The following is an 18,256-nucleotide window of genomic DNA, read 5'->3' on the forward strand; positions in this document are numbered from 1 at the left end:
GTACAGTGGAGAGAACTGACTTAGTATTATTGTTGAGACTGAGAACCCCACCCCTGCTCTGATTCTGCTCTGTAGGAGCTGGAATTCCTGGAGCACAGAGTCAGTCTTGGAGCCCTGGAGAAGCAGAAGAAAGTTAGATTAGAAGCAGTTGCTCTGTGTGTGAGGGAGAGAGAAGGTTTTTAAATCACAGTGTCAGGTGAGAGGGAAGGTCAGGGACAGCTGAGTGGGAGTAGGGGCTGACTGGAGGGTTAAACCTCTAGGGAGGTGCACTCCTCTGTTCCAGGAGAAATTTGATGTTAATCAGTGAAACATTAATGCATGGGTGATCCTAGGGCATTTTGTAGAGGGGAGAAGGAGAATTTTGGAGGAGAAGGAGAAAGAAGCCAGCTCCAAAACTGAAGTTTGATGCTTAACCCACCCATGTCTCTCAGGCATGGCCTGGGCTGAAGGTGCAATTCTGACTGCATTTGAGATTGTCTTTCTTGGAGGTTACTGTCCCCACAGAGGTGCCAGCAAATCTGCATATCTCCTTGCTTCCTAACTTACTTCTGTCACCCTGATTAAAATCTATCTTGCTAAAAATATTTGAACAGGTTCTATTGACACACAAGCAGGTCTGGATCATTTTGACAGGTAAACATGCCTACAGTAACAAGGAGTGTGGTGTAATGAGAGCAAATATGGAAAACAAAAGAGCTGGTGCTGACTGACATTAACACTAAATGTGCTTCTTCACAGTGAGATGATTTTGGAGTTGCTCTGTTCTGGTCCAGTTAACTGAATGCTTGCCAACAGCTGCAGCATGATAGGTACACTCCTGGAGCACATCCAAAAGGAATTCTGTTCACGAGGTATGAGACAGCACCATGATGGGAAACAAAATGCACTGAATTAGGAAATTAACTTCAAAACCAACCTCCTGGTCTGAATTAAAAAGCCAATGTAAATGTGACATTCTCAGGCAGTTGGTGGCTGAGAAGCTGGTAATCCCCAGGAGACCTAGAGGATAGTGGTGATGGGGATGTGTGAAAACTTTTAGCAACTCTTTGTACACTGGTACCAGGTGTATTTCTATGTGTGCAGGCTGAAAATGTCAAATACATGACCCTGACTTTGCAGCTGTTCTCAACACCTATTCAGCATGGACATGGACACTTCCAAGTAGAGGGGCTTATTTTACACCATTACTGTGTCTGAGGGCACAAAGCATTTAGATATGGAGAATGAGACTCCATATTAATCTGCACCTGTTCTACAACTTTGGTGGGATTTGGATCAGATTTTTGTGCAGTTTTTCCTTTTTTATGTATCATAGAGCCTGGACAAGAAAAACAGCTGATATTCTTGTCCTGTTATCTGCCTCTCTAGCTCTTGATACTGGCAGTGCTCTGAAGTACTTGAACTGTAACACCACAAAATGCTTCAAAAATAAACTCTTTGCACTGACAACTCCAAAAAAAATATCCAGGAAACTAGTCTCTGAAATTAAGAATTGAGATTATATGTAGAGGAATTTATTTATAAACTATTAACATACAGAATTTGCACTGTTGCCTGAAGCCTTAAGGTGACGACTTTGTCAGCCCCCTCTGAGATAGCCAATCTTATTAAATTACTTTCATAGCTAGTCAAAAGGAGTATAAATCCATCCAGTCACCCACTGACACAGCTTGTAGGACCAAGGAGAGCAATCTGCTAGTCTCTCTTTCTAATCTAGAGGACACTACTGCCTCCACTATCCCCGTCATAACTGGATTTTCTTTGCAGCTGAAGCTTCCTGCTATTACAGCTCATTGTGAGTGTTGGTGACGCATGTGACTTTGGGGGCAGTTTAATTCTAAACAGTGAAACTGCATGACCTGAAAATCCCTCTCAGAAGCATCTTCTCCCTGGTTCTTGCTCAGTAACACTCGGTTTGGTCATTCTTTGGCCCTTTTCACCATCAGAAAACCCCAGTGTGAATGGACGCCTTCCATCTAGACCCCTATGCAGTGGTCACCTGTGTCAGAACCATCTGGAGCCTGGTTCTCACCCGCTGAGGTTGGACTGGCCACTCCCATTCTCTGGCAGGCATGGAAGGAAGAGCCTGGTGGCCTCTGGTACAGCCTCCAAGTTCCCAGTCTCTGAGTCAGAAAGGCAGTGGCCCTACATGGTCATCACACCAGTACCATCATCTTGGCTCCACACCAGCCATCTGAGGAGGCAGAGCAGGAGAGAGGGGGAAGAGAGGAGAAAACTCCCTCAGAGCCTGTTTCTCTGGGGCACTGAAACTGTGAAGATCTTGGCTGAAGATCCAAGTCACCTTCCTTTCTGCAGCAAAGCCTGTTAGTACTGCATGTAAACTATTGGCAGCCTGAGCCCTATTGAATAAAAAATTTGCTAGATTTTATGTCTACAAACAGAATTGTCCTGCTAAGAAAGTAAGATGGATGAAGAGAAGAGCATCAGATTTTGTTAGATCTTGGAGATTAAATTGTTGGGGTTTTTTTGGTCATGGTTTGTTACAGTGAGGCTTTGCTGGTCAAGACAGGTCTGGTGGATGTCCCACAGGTGTTGTGGGCTGCCTGTTGAGGAATACATTTAGTGCAGGTAGCTCAGTGTGCAGGCTCCAGTGCAAGCTGAGGATTGAGCTCAGGGACAGGAGGTCATGGACTGGCAGGGGTCCCTTGAACAATGGCACGAGGGCCTGTGGTGCCAGCCAGGTGACAGACACTCAGAGCCACAGCAGGAGCCCATGACTCAGAATCCCAGGCTATGCCAGCACAGACTGTGAGGATGTAAAAGTGCAGGGAGTCCTTTGTTCACAGTCCCTCCCTGGAGGCTCCAGGACAAACTGTGATTCTGTTGCTGCCCTGTGATAAAATTACTTAAAACAACCAGAGGCCTGAGACTCTGCTATGGGAACCCTGGGGTCACGCTGGGTGGAAAACTTGTCTGACTGTCTGAGAATGGGGTGTGTAGGGAGTCAAGAGAGACCCCTACCAGGTCACTGGAGCTGCTTTTTGAGAAGGGGTTTTGGTCCCAGCATTAAAGTCTGGTGGTGTCAGTGTAACTGCCAGAGGCTGCTGAATGGTCAGATAAGGAAATTTTCTTAACATGCCTCAGGGGGATAAAATGCAATGGGTAATGTAGGTGTTTTGCATTTTGCTTCCAGTATGTTTTTAGTTGGCCATGATTACTGTAAATGCTTAATGGCCTCTGAGGAATACATGTGAGTAAGCATGTTTCCTTTTGGAAACACATCACACCCTCAAGCCTATCAGAAGAAATACCACTGGGGTTACTTTTAGATTAGATACATTTTTCTAAAACTGAAAGCTCTACCTTGATTCGTCCCATCACCCACAGGAATAATTTTTCTTCACTGGTTTGAGGTGGAACAGAGCAATGCCCTCCATATTCTAAGGAGAAGGTGCCAGCATCAGTCTCCAAACCTTTCTTTGTTCCAATTCTGCACAGATTTAAGGGCATTTCTACATCAGTACCTTTCACACAAACTGGCAAAACATATTCACATTATTTTTTTTGGTCCTTCCTAGTGATGTTATCTCCTTTTTGGGTTGTAAATACTTGGAGTAAAGTCCCAGAATATCCATTAGATTTCCCTTTATTTCCCACATTGCTGCAAGCAGTACAAGATGTAGAAAACATGAGTATTTGCTCCCATATGGTAAAAACAAAGCAAAAATGAAGATGAGACGATTCTAGCAGATGAGTTGTTCTTACTTTTTTTTTAAATGAGCATTGCATTCATTGCACACCTTTTGTCTGGTTTGGATCCCTCCCTTTTAATCTCCCTCTGCACAAACAGCATATTCCCAGCACATCCCCAGACATACAGGAAGAGATGAGTGGTGTGGGCCATACAGTGAGTCATTGTTCCTAGTAAAGCCTTCTCCATGTTCCTCACAGGGCTGTCACTGCCCGTGGGGGATTTATGTGCTGGAGGGAATGAGGAACTAGGGTTTTACAAAGCATCTGGCAGACACAAATCCCTGGGATTTCCAGGCAGTTTCAGCTCTTTCTGCCTTGGTGAGTGGACAAGCCAGGAGCTGGGACCATGTACTGAATGATTTCCTTTTCTTGGGGTGGAAAAGAGATCAGATAAATGGGTTCACAAGTCCAGTGGCTCCATCAGCTTCTGCCCTGTCACTGCAGCTGCATGTGAATGGAATTATTTCCAGCCTTTTCAAATCCTGCCTTCCTGAATGTGGTGTGCTTTCCCCTTTACTCCTCTCATCCTTCCAGCTTGAGAATCACTGCAAAAGATTACCCCAATTCTCAAGACATAAAGGTGTGAACGGAGTGAAATTTGTTTGGGAGGAGAGATGCTTTTTATGCCTAAATACAATTAAACACGAAAAAGATCCAAGATCATCACTGGGAGCAATTCATTGTGAACCTGTAGGCATTAATGTCTGAGCAGAAGGAAAGCAGTAAGAGCAGGAGAAGAAAGTTGAGCTGCTATTCAAAGAAGACCTCAGAACCAGGCTGGATAATTTTAAATAGAGTCCAGGACTACTGTGTATTAAAGGTGCAGTTCTCATTCTATAGTAACAATTTCATTTTGTGCCTTCCTTTAGTTATGTGAATCAAATTAAATTTAGCCCTCTGAAGTACATTTCTAGTATGAAACACTTTTGGCTTCTATCTTCTGTCAAAGCCATGCAAAGGGGAGCTCAAGTAATTCCTCATTAGTCAAAAAACCCATATGCTGTTAAAACAGGCCCTTTTTTAGTGCTCATGCTAAATAATTCTGATATGTCAGACCAAATAATTTACGTGTTCTTTCTGCTTAAAAGAAGCTACTACAAAAGGCTTGATGAAAAGAAAACCAAGAAAATAAATCAGCAGTGAAATACCAGACCTCTTCCCAAGAGAATGCTTAATGTCATCCTGGTTTAATCTAATTCTGAAATACTTTAATATTATTTGGGATCTGAGCAGTATGGGAGTAACAGCCCTGGGTAATGTTACTCATTTCTTCAGCCTCCTGCAAGGAGGACTTTAAATTGGCTGATACTTTTACCCCTTGGAATTTCATCCTGAAGTCAGAGGGAGATGTAGCCCATCTGCAGTTCTCAAGGAAAAGGCTGATATGGTTGTTCTCACACATGGCCAGGCCGGGAGGGCTCAGCAAAAGGCTGCTGAATGTCACCATTGCTCCTCAGCAGCTGCTAAAGGAGAGCTCTGCAGGGAAGGGCAGGTCTTGGTGCAGCACCTCCACCACAGGAATTCATCGTGGAGCTGTGAGTTCCATGGGAGTGCCATGAGGTTCAAATTTCAGATGTCTTGTTCTCCACCTCAGCAGTGAAGGGGAAGGGGAAAAGAAGAAGCTGGGGAGGAAGTGAGGTGTAGAGACTCATGTGCCTGTCACAGGATACTCTTGTCTTTCAAAGTGGCATGAATGGTATTTTGTTTGGCTATTGATAACAATAATAGGGAAGAAGGACAAGAGAAGTGGCTGGGGTCAGAAACAAGTGTATGTTATGCTGAAGCTTTGTCTCAGCCCTTCAGACTCTTTGGGACTGTTTGATATGGGGTTTATGACTTTGGACATGGCCAATGCCTGGCACACTCTAAGTGGGAATACAGTTGCTTTGGATCTGATTGTTTCACTGGTGTGAGGATTCATTTGCTTCATTAGCACTCCTGTCCTTAGCATTATGAAGAAAATCTTGGGACCCTGGATGTTAAACTATGGCCCCTTAAATTTGGCAAGGGATAGCCAAATAAGATAAAGATAGCTAGACTTTTATCATATAAAGTTTTATCACCTTTGCAAAAAGATTAATGGAATTCTCCAAACAGTTACCTAAGTTTTATGAAGAACTGTTGGTATAGAAGTTTCAATAGAAGTAGAATTGGGCTCTCCCCATCATGTATGTTGCTAGCATAAAAGAAATCTCCATAGAGTCTCTCGAATTTAGGGAGAAATCTCACACCTAACATTTCTGGATCCAAATCTGGCAAAAAAAATCACAAGCAAATGACTTTATTATTCTGTATGTCTTCTGTCAGTATCTATTTCTGTAGGAAAGCTGTGCAACCAGTGTTGTTTGACCTTGTCTGAGAAAGTCTCAATGTAAAAGGAGATAGAAAAGGAAGAAAACTATGTAAAAGTCTCTTAGGCACCCTGTGACTTTCTGTGCAGAAAAGTTACACCAGTTTACATCAATCCAATTGTACTCATGTTTTTTCCTATGTAGGCACAGTGTAGAGATTCTAGTTTAAGTGAAACCTGCATATTCAGCTGAAGCAAACAAAGTGCCTGGACCCTATTTCCATCTCCTGGCAGACAAAAATGTTTAACAGATTTGACAAGAAGACACAAAGTCAAGAAAAAAAATGGTATGTTCCTATTTTCTTTAAAATTAAGACATTACATTTATTTAATTTCCTTCTTCTGGACACTGTTAACTTTAAAAATAATTACTTTAATTTTCTGGGAGAAAATAGGACTTAGTTACCTGTATGAAAGTTATGTTCAAAGTCCCAAATGAGATGAGACAGCTTCTTTAAATCCCTATGAAAATGGTGACTCTTGATTCCCTTCATCAGTGGTTGCAAAACAGAGATGGCAAGTGAAACTTTGGTGGATGGCCTGCCACTGGTCCTCTGCTATTTTTGTCCTTGAATTTGGTTGACCATTTATATTCTGTGATTGTGGGTGTGGCCTTGGAGAAGCCCTGAAGACCAGATGTGACTGCCAAGCTTCAGGGCGCCACAGCCCCTTGGACTTTTGAAGCATCTGGAACTTGAGAGGGAAGCTGTGTGCTAATGTCTTTACAAACAATTCGATGGGCGAAGATATGGATGTTAAAGGATTTGAAATGGGTCTTAATGTCTCTGCTTAACTTTGGGCAGTAGGTTTGTTGCAGATCCCAGACAGCTTAGCTCCTGAAACAGGCAAGTGGGTCTGCACAAGCTTGAGTTTCTGAACTTTGGGGTAAAATGACAGGTTCAAGGGGGAATACGCGGTAGGATGTTCGAGAAGGCTGTGCCTCAGCCAATGGAGAAAGGAAGAGGGCAACGTGCGGCCGGGAGCTCAGGATAAGAGGAGGCTGTACCCTCCAAAACCTCGAGAGAAAAAACTCTGGGCATGTGTGTGCGTGTGCCAGTGGACTCTCTCCCTTTATTCGAATTAAGTTGCAGGACTCCTCTGCCTCTTTTACAGAGACTGGCTTATCGCAGCGTGATTTTCCGTACAAGCTGGAAGTGTACTTTTTAGTCAAACAGATGGCTGTGAAAACCTTGCACAGAATAGCTCACTGACCGGCCACAGCACGGGCCGAGGAGCCGCGGCTGAGCTGCACCTGTGTGCACACAGCTCTGGCTCACAAGGGACAGAAACATGGGTCACAGGTCAGTGCTGCGGTCTTACTTTGAACAGTGCAATCGCCGACGAAACAGCAATATGTTCTTAAAGAACGCTTTTATCAAGGACCAGAAATCCCAACGATCCGCGCATAAACTTCTGCGGCCGGGGCTGTCGGTGCTCGCTGGAAGCCCTCGGCTCCAGCACCGATGGAAGCGCCCCGCAGCCCCCGAGGCCGCGCCTTCCTGGGGCGGGGGCGCCGGGCTCCAGCGGCCGGGCGGGGCCGGGCGGGGCCTGGCCGGGCGGAGAGGCGCGGAGTCCCGTTAGAAGCAGCGAGGAGCCCGTGCGGATCCCCACCGGCGCAGGAGGAGCGACGGCCGTGCCCAGCCCGCCGGGAAGATGCCGAAAACGGTGGGTGCCGCCGGCGCGGGGCAGCGCGGAGGCCCCGCCGCGGGCTCCGGGTGCGCGGGGCCGGGCGGGCGCGGCCTGGGGGGCTCCTCCCGCCCGGGCTCGGCCGCGCCGGAGGGAGCGGTGAGGGGCACGGAGGAGCCCCGGGGAGCGGAGCCTCCCGCCAGCCCCTCCATCTTGTGCTCCCCCGCCCGAGGGGCCGCGCCTGGAGCGCGGGGTCTCGGCGCGGCGGGGCCGCCTCTCCGCCCTAAAATGTCCGGCGGAGCTCGGCGGCGGCGCCGCCCGCCCGCGTGTGCCCCTGGGGCCGGGGGGGCAGCGGGGCGAGGCTCCGAGAGCCCGGAGGGAGCGGGAGGCTGCTATGGCCGCCTCGTGCGCTTCCCGAAGAGCAGAAGTTGGGGTTTTCACAAGTTGCGCTTAGTCAGTTTGGGTTGCCAGGGAACCTTGTCCCAGCTTGACTCGAGGTATTTCTTGGCCGAGGAGATTTTGGTACTTTAGAAAGTCTAGTCAAGTCCGTACTTGACTCTCCTCGCAGCAGGAGTTCGGTGACTAATGAGGAGCATGGGGTTTTTCCATTTAATTTCTCCTGGTTGGAGCGAAAGGATTAGTCCCAGCCCTTCATTGATAAAACAGGAAGAGCAGGCTGGAAGTCTCTGGATGTTTCCGTACCGGAGTGATCTGAAATGGACTAAGAAATCTAATGTCTAAGCTTAGAGCCTGTGGTTTACATAAAGGACAGGAAAAAAACAAATCCAAACAAAACTCACCTCAGTGCAAATAGAAATTGAAATGAAATCTGCAGTGATTTTCTTTTAATAGTTTACTTTCTTTACTCTAGATATTGAATGCTTATTTGATTGACAGCTACTTTTCCTGATGTCTTAACTGCCATCTCTGATAGCATGGATAGGTAGATCATGGTTATTATTGTTCAAACATCAATGTATTGAAGGATATCAAACCTCAGCCTCTTCAAGGTTAAGACAGTATTTTCTTAAGCTTTAGAAAGGCCTTCCATTAAATATTAGTGATTAGTGAAGATTTACTTATTAAAAAAGCCTACATAGAGCAACAAGTTCAGTAAGATTAACAGAAATGGCACAAGTTAGGGGAGTTCTGTGCTTGAGACCTTTTAGCCAGAGAGTTTTTAGTCGTGATGAGTGACTCTTCTTAGCGTGGCTCGGCCAAGAAATCCTGACCAAGAGCGGCTTGCGGGGCGGGGTTCCCAGCACCAGGCTGAATCTGAGCTGGCAGCGAGGTGCTTGTTACAGCCTCCCAGACACACCCTGGGCCGGATTCACCTTCTCAGTCTGCTGCTTTCTGGCTTTCACAGAGCAGTTCTGGTTTTGACTGAGTAGTTCTGCTTTTGGAGCTTTTAAAAACTGGAGCAGATAGAGAAATGCAAGTGTTTTGGTGTAATGCTTTGTGTTGCATGCTGAAGGTTCTCCAGAGAGCAGTTCAGTGTCTGTGCCTGTTGCAGTACAGAGCTGCAGGGCCTGCTGCTGTATCAGCCTTTGGTTTCCTGCCTCATCTGCTCTAGTTACAGACCTAACTGAAATAATATTTGAAACATTATTTCTTGATCTTTGCAGGAACAGGATATGCTGGCATAACTGTGTAATCAGTTCTTCATGTGAAATAAACATGACTACTACTGTGCTGGCTTAAGATTTGTTAATAGCTGCTTAATTAACAAAACAGTAAAATCCAAGACACTTTCCTCAGTCAAGGAAAAAAAATCAAGGTCAAATGTGGGTGAAACCTGGGCAGTTAGATGTAGGTTTATGTGGGCTTCATCACAAAAATAAATCCATTGTGAAGAAGACAGATGGAGGAAATGTTCTAGAGAACAGTTCTGGCTGGGCAGGAAAAGCATTTGTGTCAAAACTACTTGGTTGGTAGCTCTTATCATTCATCTCACCAGGCTTATAGAAACATGCTGCTGCGTGGCTTAAGCAGCAAAACCTGTTGAGTTCTGAGTCTCTACACCTCCTCAAGCTAGGCTAAATGTTAGCACATGTAGCTGGAGATTTCCATTTTGTTATGGGAGGCTTGCTATGAGTGACACTGGGCTGTGTAGCACTATTAATAAGAATCCAAGATTAACTCTGGTAACCTTTGAACTAGTGCACATGATTTGCTGCTGTGACATGTAATGGGGGGGTTTGGTTGCTGGAGGCTTTGTAGGCTGTGTAGAAAGTCCATCATGCATCAGCCTGCTGATCTTGCCATACTCTCAACGGGAAAACTTCCCTGTTTAATCTAATGATACAACTCTAGTTTAAATATGTTGTGTTCTGCAAAGTTTGTGAAGTGTGAGCAGTTAAAGCAGACACCAAAAAGGGCATATAATTCCCCCCATGCTTTGTATGGCAGAGGATGGAAGTAGTTGAGTGCTAAAAATGAGCTGGTGTCAAGCTCTGAGAAGTCTCTCCTCCATGTGTGTGCAGTCTATTTGTTTGCCAGGAGAAGGCTCTGATCTCTCCCTGATTGGTGCAAGGTTTCTGTTCTGGGATTCATTGACTGTTTTGCCCATGCATGTGCTTGCTCTGTGAATGGATGGGCCACTGAACGTGAAACAGGAGCATTCATCACGTGTGAGGTGTGCACTCAATAGTCCTGTCACAGCACTTGGGCAGTTCTGTTTTGGGTAGCATTGTAGAGAAAGGGCTTTAATGAGAGCTAGTCTTGTGAATACAGAAATTTTAGAAGGTAGAAAGGGAAAAGGTACCAGTCCAGAGTTTATTATACCTTAGTTTGAAGCTAAGTGTAGTAATAGTTATCAGGATCTTTAGGGACCCTGTCTGTAGTTTGAATTGATGGTCCTAATTCCCAGCAGGACTCAAAAGGTCCCAGAAGCTTTTTTTCCACTGTTCTTTGGGTCTTCAAGGTTCTGGTTAGAAGAAAAGCAACTGAGATATTGAGGTGTGTATCAGGAGAATCCTCTGGTTAATTAGTTTCTTTTGTCTGTGGCTACTTGCTACCAAATGCTGCAACAAGATGGCAACTATGAGTAGAACGCTACATTTGTTTGGATCGTTTTTCTTTTATTTCCTCTAGTGGAATTTGCTTGATGCCTTGAAGAGGAAAAGCATAGTGATGAAAACTGTGACTTTAATAGATGGGCACTTCTCTCCTCATCCTGTTGTGCTATGAAGGAACTCTAGAAGCATTCTAGATGCTGTGTTATTTCATGGCTGGCCCATTGGTGCTGTCTCTTCCTTTCCTCACTCAGTACAACTTGGGAAGCTTGATCCAAGTTTTACATGTGTGCTAACTTCTTAGGCAAACTCAATCCATTATATGTTTCTTCGAATGCCATCAGATATATGACCTGCTGTAAGGAGATGTTTTTGAATGCTTCCAAAGACCTTTCTTTATACAGAAGTGTTTCCCCTGTTGGTGATTTTCAGATGACTTTGTAGTTCAGAAGCAGCAATAGCTAAAACATGCTGAGTTTACAGTGGAAGCAGGTAAACCACTGAAACTGGGAAGCAGTGAATTATCTGTAGATTTATGCCTACCATGGGATTTTGCAAAACAGGAAAGGCCTTTGCACCCTAGCTTGTGTTGTATTCAACAGCTTGGTCCCTAGATTCTGCAAGAATGGCAAGGTTTTACTTCATGTCAGGTGAAGCAATTAAGCTTGACAGTGAGCAAAAGCTTCTGTTTGGTACTTTTAGGCCTTCTATATTAAAGTTAAACAGGGATTTAAAAGTACACCATTGATGAGAAACAAATATTCACTTTGTTTTTACATACTGGTAAAATCTTCCTTTCTCATCTTATGGCAAGGGCATAAGATCTCATCCCTGACAGGGCAAAACCCATCAGTTATAGTGGTTTTACACTGTTGTGAGCAAGAACTGTTCCAAGTGCCTGATCTGAACTGGTAGCCATGATCCAGTTCATAAAACTTCAAGGTGACAATGTTATGTATAAGAGTGCTTATCATACAAGAGATTTTAGAAGATTAAACATCTTAGTTGAGTCCTTTATTTAATTTTTGCCCTCTTGCTTTGTTGCCTGAGGCAGCTGAGCAAGCTGCAGGTTGGTGAGGTGCACAAATAAAAGGGGCCCCAGGACAGCTTTAGGTTTGCTGCTTCTGCTGTAAGAATCCCATGGGGAACAGGGTGCCTCCTATCAGGGGTTCACCATCACTTGCTTCTTGCAAATATCCTGTCACCATAACGACTACAAACAGCATCTTTTTTAAACCTTCAGGGCATTTCCTTGGGTGATTCCACCTTGTGTGATTAGTCACCCCTGAAGTTTCATTACCATTCTTGCTTTAGTCATGAGAATGGTTCATAAGATGTCTTAATATGGACTCATTTATTTTGAAAGGAAATGGCATCTGTGCCTCTAGAGGAAACTTGGTTCAGCCGTTTTATGTATAATGTCTAGTCTGAAGTGAAATTCTCAAAAAGCTCACTAAGTCCCTAGCAGCTGCTTGAGAGAGCTGATGAACTGAAACCGAAGGATTCAAACACCTTCTGCTTGTGGCCCTGGGTGTGCCTGGGGACAGCGCCTTGCTGGGGCTGCTGGCCTGGCCACGTCCCTGCTGCTCAATGGCTGCTCCTCAGAGAAGCCCCTCTTCCTCCTCAGAGGTGGCTCTGGCTCTGCTCCAGCCTCTGGAGGAAACTGACTAAAAGCTTCCTCTGGCTGCGTCATCTCCTGGACTCTTTCCTGGCTCGGTGCAGCTCAAGCAACCTTATTTGGCTGACTTCATTTTTTTTTTTTCCCCTTCTGTGCAGCAAGAGGGCCTCCCTGAATTTGCACAATAAAGCTGTTATCTGTGCTTAATCACTGTTCTGAGAACTACAATGGGGTTTGTTTGAAAAGAGCTCCAAGATTTCAACTCCTTGGATCTCTATCATTCCAGTGTCCCGTTTCCCTTTTATCTGTTTGCTCAGTGATTATAGCAGAAACCAACTCTGCTGCTGTACTCACACTATTGGAAAAGAGGAAATCTCTCTCTACCCAAGAATAATCCAGGGCAATTAACTGATGTAAATTAAGAGCAATAGTAAGCAGCCAGTTAATTGCTTGCTTTTCCCCAGGGGTATTTGGGAACAGCACGTATTTGCATAGTGCAGCCAATAATATTGAGTTAAAAGTTTGTTTTCATCCCATCTGAAACTTCCAAACTAGGCTGAAGTCTCTAGGTTGATGGAAGGCCACTCTTTCAAGCCTCTGTTCACATCTCTGTAACGTTCCTGTGGCTGTTTCTAGGTGGAGCATTCAAGTGTTTTGGAAGTTGTGGGCACAAACCTCACCCTTCTGAGTCCAGTAGCTAATGCTGACTCTTAAGGTAGTGTTTAAAGCAAATACTTAGTGGGGAGGAAGGAAGTGACAGTCACTGGCAGGCTTGGTGGTTGTAAGACCACAGGATCATCTACAACTGTTCAGGGGTTTAGAACCTGAAATTGCAGAAGTTTGGGCCTTATATTGACAAGAAATAATTATGGCTGCAGCAACTGTGGCTATCAATAGGTGGGTGATCTGGTGCTGCTTCCTTCCTGTGCAGCTGTGAAAGGATATATTCACTTCTCTGAATGTGTGATCCTCCAGGGCAGCAGTGGGGCAGTCAGAAACTCCTCGCCTTTGTATAGCACTTTGTTGAACTTAAATGGGGAAAAAACATCCTTTGAAGATGTTTTTAAAGGCATGACTCCTGCAGAATGCTTTTTCCTAGTTGTACTAACATCTCTGAAGCTGCAGTATTAGCTGGGGAGCTTATTGAAGGATCCAAAGTGTTCAATTCTCATCCTACTGCCAGGCTAAGGCAGAGGAGTACTTGGCCATGCTAAGCCTCTTTCCCTTTGGCTGTTGCTGGTTGATGAATAGCTATGGGAAAGGGCAGAGGAGTGCCCCTGAAGGAGGAATGAATGAAAAAGCTCTGAACCTGATCAGCTCTGTAGAGAAACATGTAATTAGGCAAGAATGAGATGACAGACTAGAAGAGGGAAGAGACATTCCTTTCTCTGCCAGCTGTGTAGAGTAAAAGGAAATCTCAGAAGAGTTCAGAAAGAATACCTGAAACAGTGAATCAAGTGCCATGGTATTCATGGCCCAGACTGAGCTGTATTCTTGCAAATTTCTAGTTCTTTTTTGTTTGTTTCCAAGAGGAAGGCTTCTCAGGGACAGAATTTTACTCTCCTGGAGTGTGGATACTGTAAAAACTTGCTTGTTGTATTTTTTGTTGTCTTTTTCTTTTTTTTTAGTGGGGTTGTTTAATTGATATTGGAGAATTTTGCATGCAACATATTGTAGAACAGTTACTCTGCCATTATATGCCTTTCCATGTTCTTGAGGTGGAATCATAGAATCAGTTTGGTTGGAAAAGACCTTTGAGTTCAGCTGTAAACTGATGACATGCCATGAACCAGTCTTGTCTGTATATCACTGATATTTGCTATTCTCCTTTGTAGACCTTTATCAGAGCATTTTTTTCTCTCTTGATTGGTAATTTAGTTATGGTGGTGAAGTGACTTAGTACAGGAAAAATCTGCTATTGCAATCTGATCAACCACTTAGTCACAGCATTTAATAAATGTATTTGTTTTATATAGCATAGGCTAATAAAGCATAGAATTCTAGGTTAACTCTGGAACTCTGGACTAACTTTTTCCTTGCCATAGCTTTTCAACTGTACTGTGCAGTTGAAAAGATATGTCAAGGAAAAAGTTAGCCCAGAATTCCATTGTGCTTGGTTACAGTGCACAAACTGAACTGCCAGAGAAGTTATTAGGATGAAGTGTCAGGATACTTGATATCTTCCATCCTCCAGAGGTGTGTCTTTTCATTCATAATGTCTCTAAGAATATAAATATGGCACAGATTTTATTTTTTAAATTCACTTTGCCAGAACAGTATACTCGGAGGACAAAAAAAAAAAATTAGTTCCTCAATATGCCAAATGTCTTTTCAGACAGTTTTCTGGATGGCAAAGAGGGTTTGGGTTGTGTATAATTTTTTTTCTCTGTTAAAATCCAGAACTGGATATCTTTCTGACAATTGTAGTCTACAGGACTTGCAGAATGTCAGCAAATGGTTCTGAAGGCACACTGTAAGAAATAAGGCAGTTTTTCTGCTAACAAATTCAAGCAATATCAGGTTGCCCAGTAAAAAGTTTTATTGCAAACCCCACACAATACTTGGTGGTCCAAAACATCTTATATGAAAACAATCCTATTAGTCAGAAATTATAGAGAGGGAGGGGCTTGTACATATGTATCAGAAGTAAGAACTTACAGATCATTAAGTAGGCACTTTAATGAAGATAACCTCTTTGGACTGTCTGTTTTTGCTGTGTTTGATGCCCCCCAGGGTGTGTTTTGCCCTCTTGTCTCCAAGGGCCCAGTGCTGGCTCCTCCTGAGCCTGCTGCTTTCTGCAGGGCTGCTCTCCTCCCACTCCTCTCCCACTTTGGAATTCTGCCTGGTATTACTCTGCTCCACGTGCAGAATCTGGCATTTGTTCTTTTTAAATTTAATGCCACTGATCAATCATGCTGTGAGTTATCTAGATGCCTTTTCAGCCCTCGTGTCCCTCGAGTGAGTCAGCAGCACAGCCAGTGCTGCTATTGTCAGGACCTTTGCTAATGGTGCATTCAGCCCCTGCAAACCACATCATTTGATAAAAATACTGAGCCACACTGGCCCATTATGGAGACCTGGGGAACATCACTGCTGACTGGTTTCCAGCCAGACACAGCCCCATTCCCTGCAGCCCTCTGAGCCCTGCTCCTTCATACAGCACAAATTGAGCTTCCTTATCTTGCAGCTGAACAATTTGTCCAGAAGGATGCTGGGAGAGACCAAAGCTTTACTAAAATACTGAAAAACTGCATCCACCACCTTTCCTTCATCCATTGAGTGAGTGACCTTATTGTAGAAGGGTACCAAGAGCCCACATTGACTGTGCCTGATGACTGCATTGTCTTTTAAACACTTTAATGTCCTATAAATGCCTTTCAGTACCACCCAGTAACTTGGTTAATCTAATTATTCTCTGACTTCTAAAACAGATCTGCAAGAAAGCAAAATTGCCTGGAAAGCTGGGAAGATTAAAAGAAGCTTGCTTATATTGTTGCTTATAGCACAGCCAGGACAATAGAATACTCGATATTTAAGCAATAAAAACATGCAGCATTGTGATGTGTTTGCTTTGGTATGGTTTGTGTGTGTTTTGTTTGTTTTTTAAATCAGCAAAGTTATCATTTAGGAATGTCACTAGATTATATTACTCACTGTACTCATATGTTCCTCTAGGTTTTGACAGCAGTCATTAATGGAGACACTGCACAGCAGGCATAAGAGGGGTGTTGCTTCTCTAGTGTGTTGTTAGTTACTACTGTATGTTGCATCCAAATGTTAAGAAATGTCTGTGGTCTGTGAGATGAGATGGAAAGCCTAAGCATCAATAATTGTTTTGCCAACATCTGTTTATTTCATTTGTTCCTACGTGTATCTCAGTATTAAAGGAGTCATAAAACCACTTTTGAAAAAGTGACTGCTTAACTTAACCTGTTTTTTTTGGGTAGACAATGAAGGCTTCAGCTGAGATGTATTGAATCCATTGTCTGTCCACATTCAGTATTCTGTAGCTACAGTTATCCACCTACAGTGAAAAATCAGGATCTGAGTTTGCCTAAAGAGAAACCTGGCTTCTTCTGTTACTGAAACAAAATGTGCTCTTTAAGCTGCTGGATTTTTGTTGCAGTATCTGTAATTTTCACTAAAGCACACTCAACATGTGGATTTGTTTGCATTAGTGAAGTACTGGAAGCAGAGAGCAGTAAAATGATTATGTTCTATCACTTCACTCTTCACAATCCCCTAGACAACCAGAAGCTGCTGTATGAGCTGTTAGACATGACTGCTCATTTTGTGAGCTGCCTCAAAAACTCTAAGGTTGCTGGTAATTTGAACAACAGGCTCAGAAAATGCTAGTATTACTAAAAATGTCAGGAAGTTCCAAGTCCATGGTTGGGACTGTGGAAAGCTTGAAGAGTGTTATTATTCAAGACCATGAAATGCTTTATCAGTAAGCCAAGGAAACATTTTGATAAGTGATGTCTTGGTCCTCCAGCCTGCAGCTCCATTGTGCTGATTTTGTTACAGAAGCTGGACTGTAACTTATTCTTTGCTGTAATACTGAGGTGCCATACTTTCTTTGTGCTATGCTAATCCTTTGCTTCAAAAGCTATCGAGGAACCCCTCTTATCTGGTTGGTATTGAAAAAAACCCGAGTATTCACTGAAGTTTTTTTTGTTTGCTTAAAACACTAAACTGTACCTGAAATAGATAATATTCTGACCCAGCTATGACAAACTGGGCAGCAGCAAGTTCCTGAAAATTAATTTTCTTGCTCTACTTGTAATGTCTTGCTGCTGCTTGTGTCTTGGGCTCTGTGAAATCTATAGAGACCAATAGATTCTGCACTGTTTACCTGGTGTTCTCTCAAAAACCCCCAACTTAGGGGTTTTTTTTCTTTATCTTGCTCTATGGTTTGTTACAAACATCTCAGATTGAAGAGTGACTGCAAGAGGCAATGCAATGTACTGTGCTCAGTTTGAATACCCTTTTTCACATTCAGCAGTTTAGGGTAGAGATCTTTTTTTTTGAAAGAGGGTCCATGCCAGCATTTTACATTTTATTTTATTTCTTACAGCATTTTCAGTATATATCAGTTTAGTAGTGTTGTCTTGAATCTACCAAAAGACAGAGTAAATAGAATGGTCGAGTAACTTCCAAATCACTAAAAATCAGACCAATATGAACAGCACTTGCTTCAGCATGATGCACAGAAATACAATGCTATCTTACTGTTTGTTCTGACAATGGTAAATAATCAAGTAAAAATCTGACAGAAGGCTGCCCTGCTCCTTTCCTGCTTCAAGTTCTGGCAGATTTAATCCATAGGCTTTGCCATTAAATGCTTTTACAATATTCAAATGACAGCCTTGATTTGGCAGTGTTTGGAAGGATTTGACAATAATTGTGATCGGAGAGGATTCAGACAGTTTTATAAACCAAGTGATTTTGCTGCTCTGCCATTCCCTTAGAGAGAGATGGGTGATTAGATGCATTAATATGGATCTATCAATTTCCACATCAAGCCTGACAGGAGTAGTTAGCTGCTCTTACAGCTCCCACTGTTCTGCTGAAGTGCAGTTAGGGGTAAGGTATTTCATGAAGGAACACGGAATTGAAGGAGCCCTGACTTTGATCAAAGTTGAATTCATGTCTGTCAGCCCTATGCTGCTGTACCTTAGCACATGGAAAAACCTGAAAACATAAAGCAACCCTATACTGCAGGTCTGGGTAAGAGCTAAACTCTCAAGATGACTTTTGAGTGTTCTTTGCAGAAAGCTTGTTTTCAGGCTCCCTGCCTCTCCTTAGTCTAGTGAATTTTACTCTTTGCTTTTTTAGGTGATATCTGCATGTATGACTTATTCAGGAGATGTACTCAGCATCTGGCTATTTCTCTTCCTACTACCCAGTGGAGTTTCCCAGTTTTGACCTGCA

At 43.6% G+C, this 18,256-nt stretch overlaps 1 protein-coding gene across 1 annotated transcript in view; it reads left to right on the forward strand.

Annotated features, from left to right (window-relative positions):
* Positions 1 to 7,583: 7,583 nt before the first annotated feature.
* The window catches only part of MSN (moesin), a 40,570-nt gene continuing 29,897 nt past the window's right edge, over positions 7,584 to 18,256 (forward strand). Inside the window, exon 1 of the mRNA XM_064712620.1 lies at positions 7,584 to 7,729. Coding sequence (XP_064568690.1) covers positions 7,718 to 7,729 — 12 coding nt within the window. The 5' untranslated portion in view covers positions 7,584 to 7,717. The remainder of the gene's footprint in view (positions 7,730 to 18,256) is intronic.

Source organism: Zonotrichia leucophrys, chromosome 4A (assembly GCF_028769735.1).
Source record: "Zonotrichia leucophrys gambelii isolate GWCS_2022_RI chromosome 4A, RI_Zleu_2.0, whole genome shotgun sequence".
NCBI classification, from domain to species: domain Eukaryota; kingdom Metazoa; phylum Chordata; class Aves; order Passeriformes; family Passerellidae; genus Zonotrichia; species Zonotrichia leucophrys.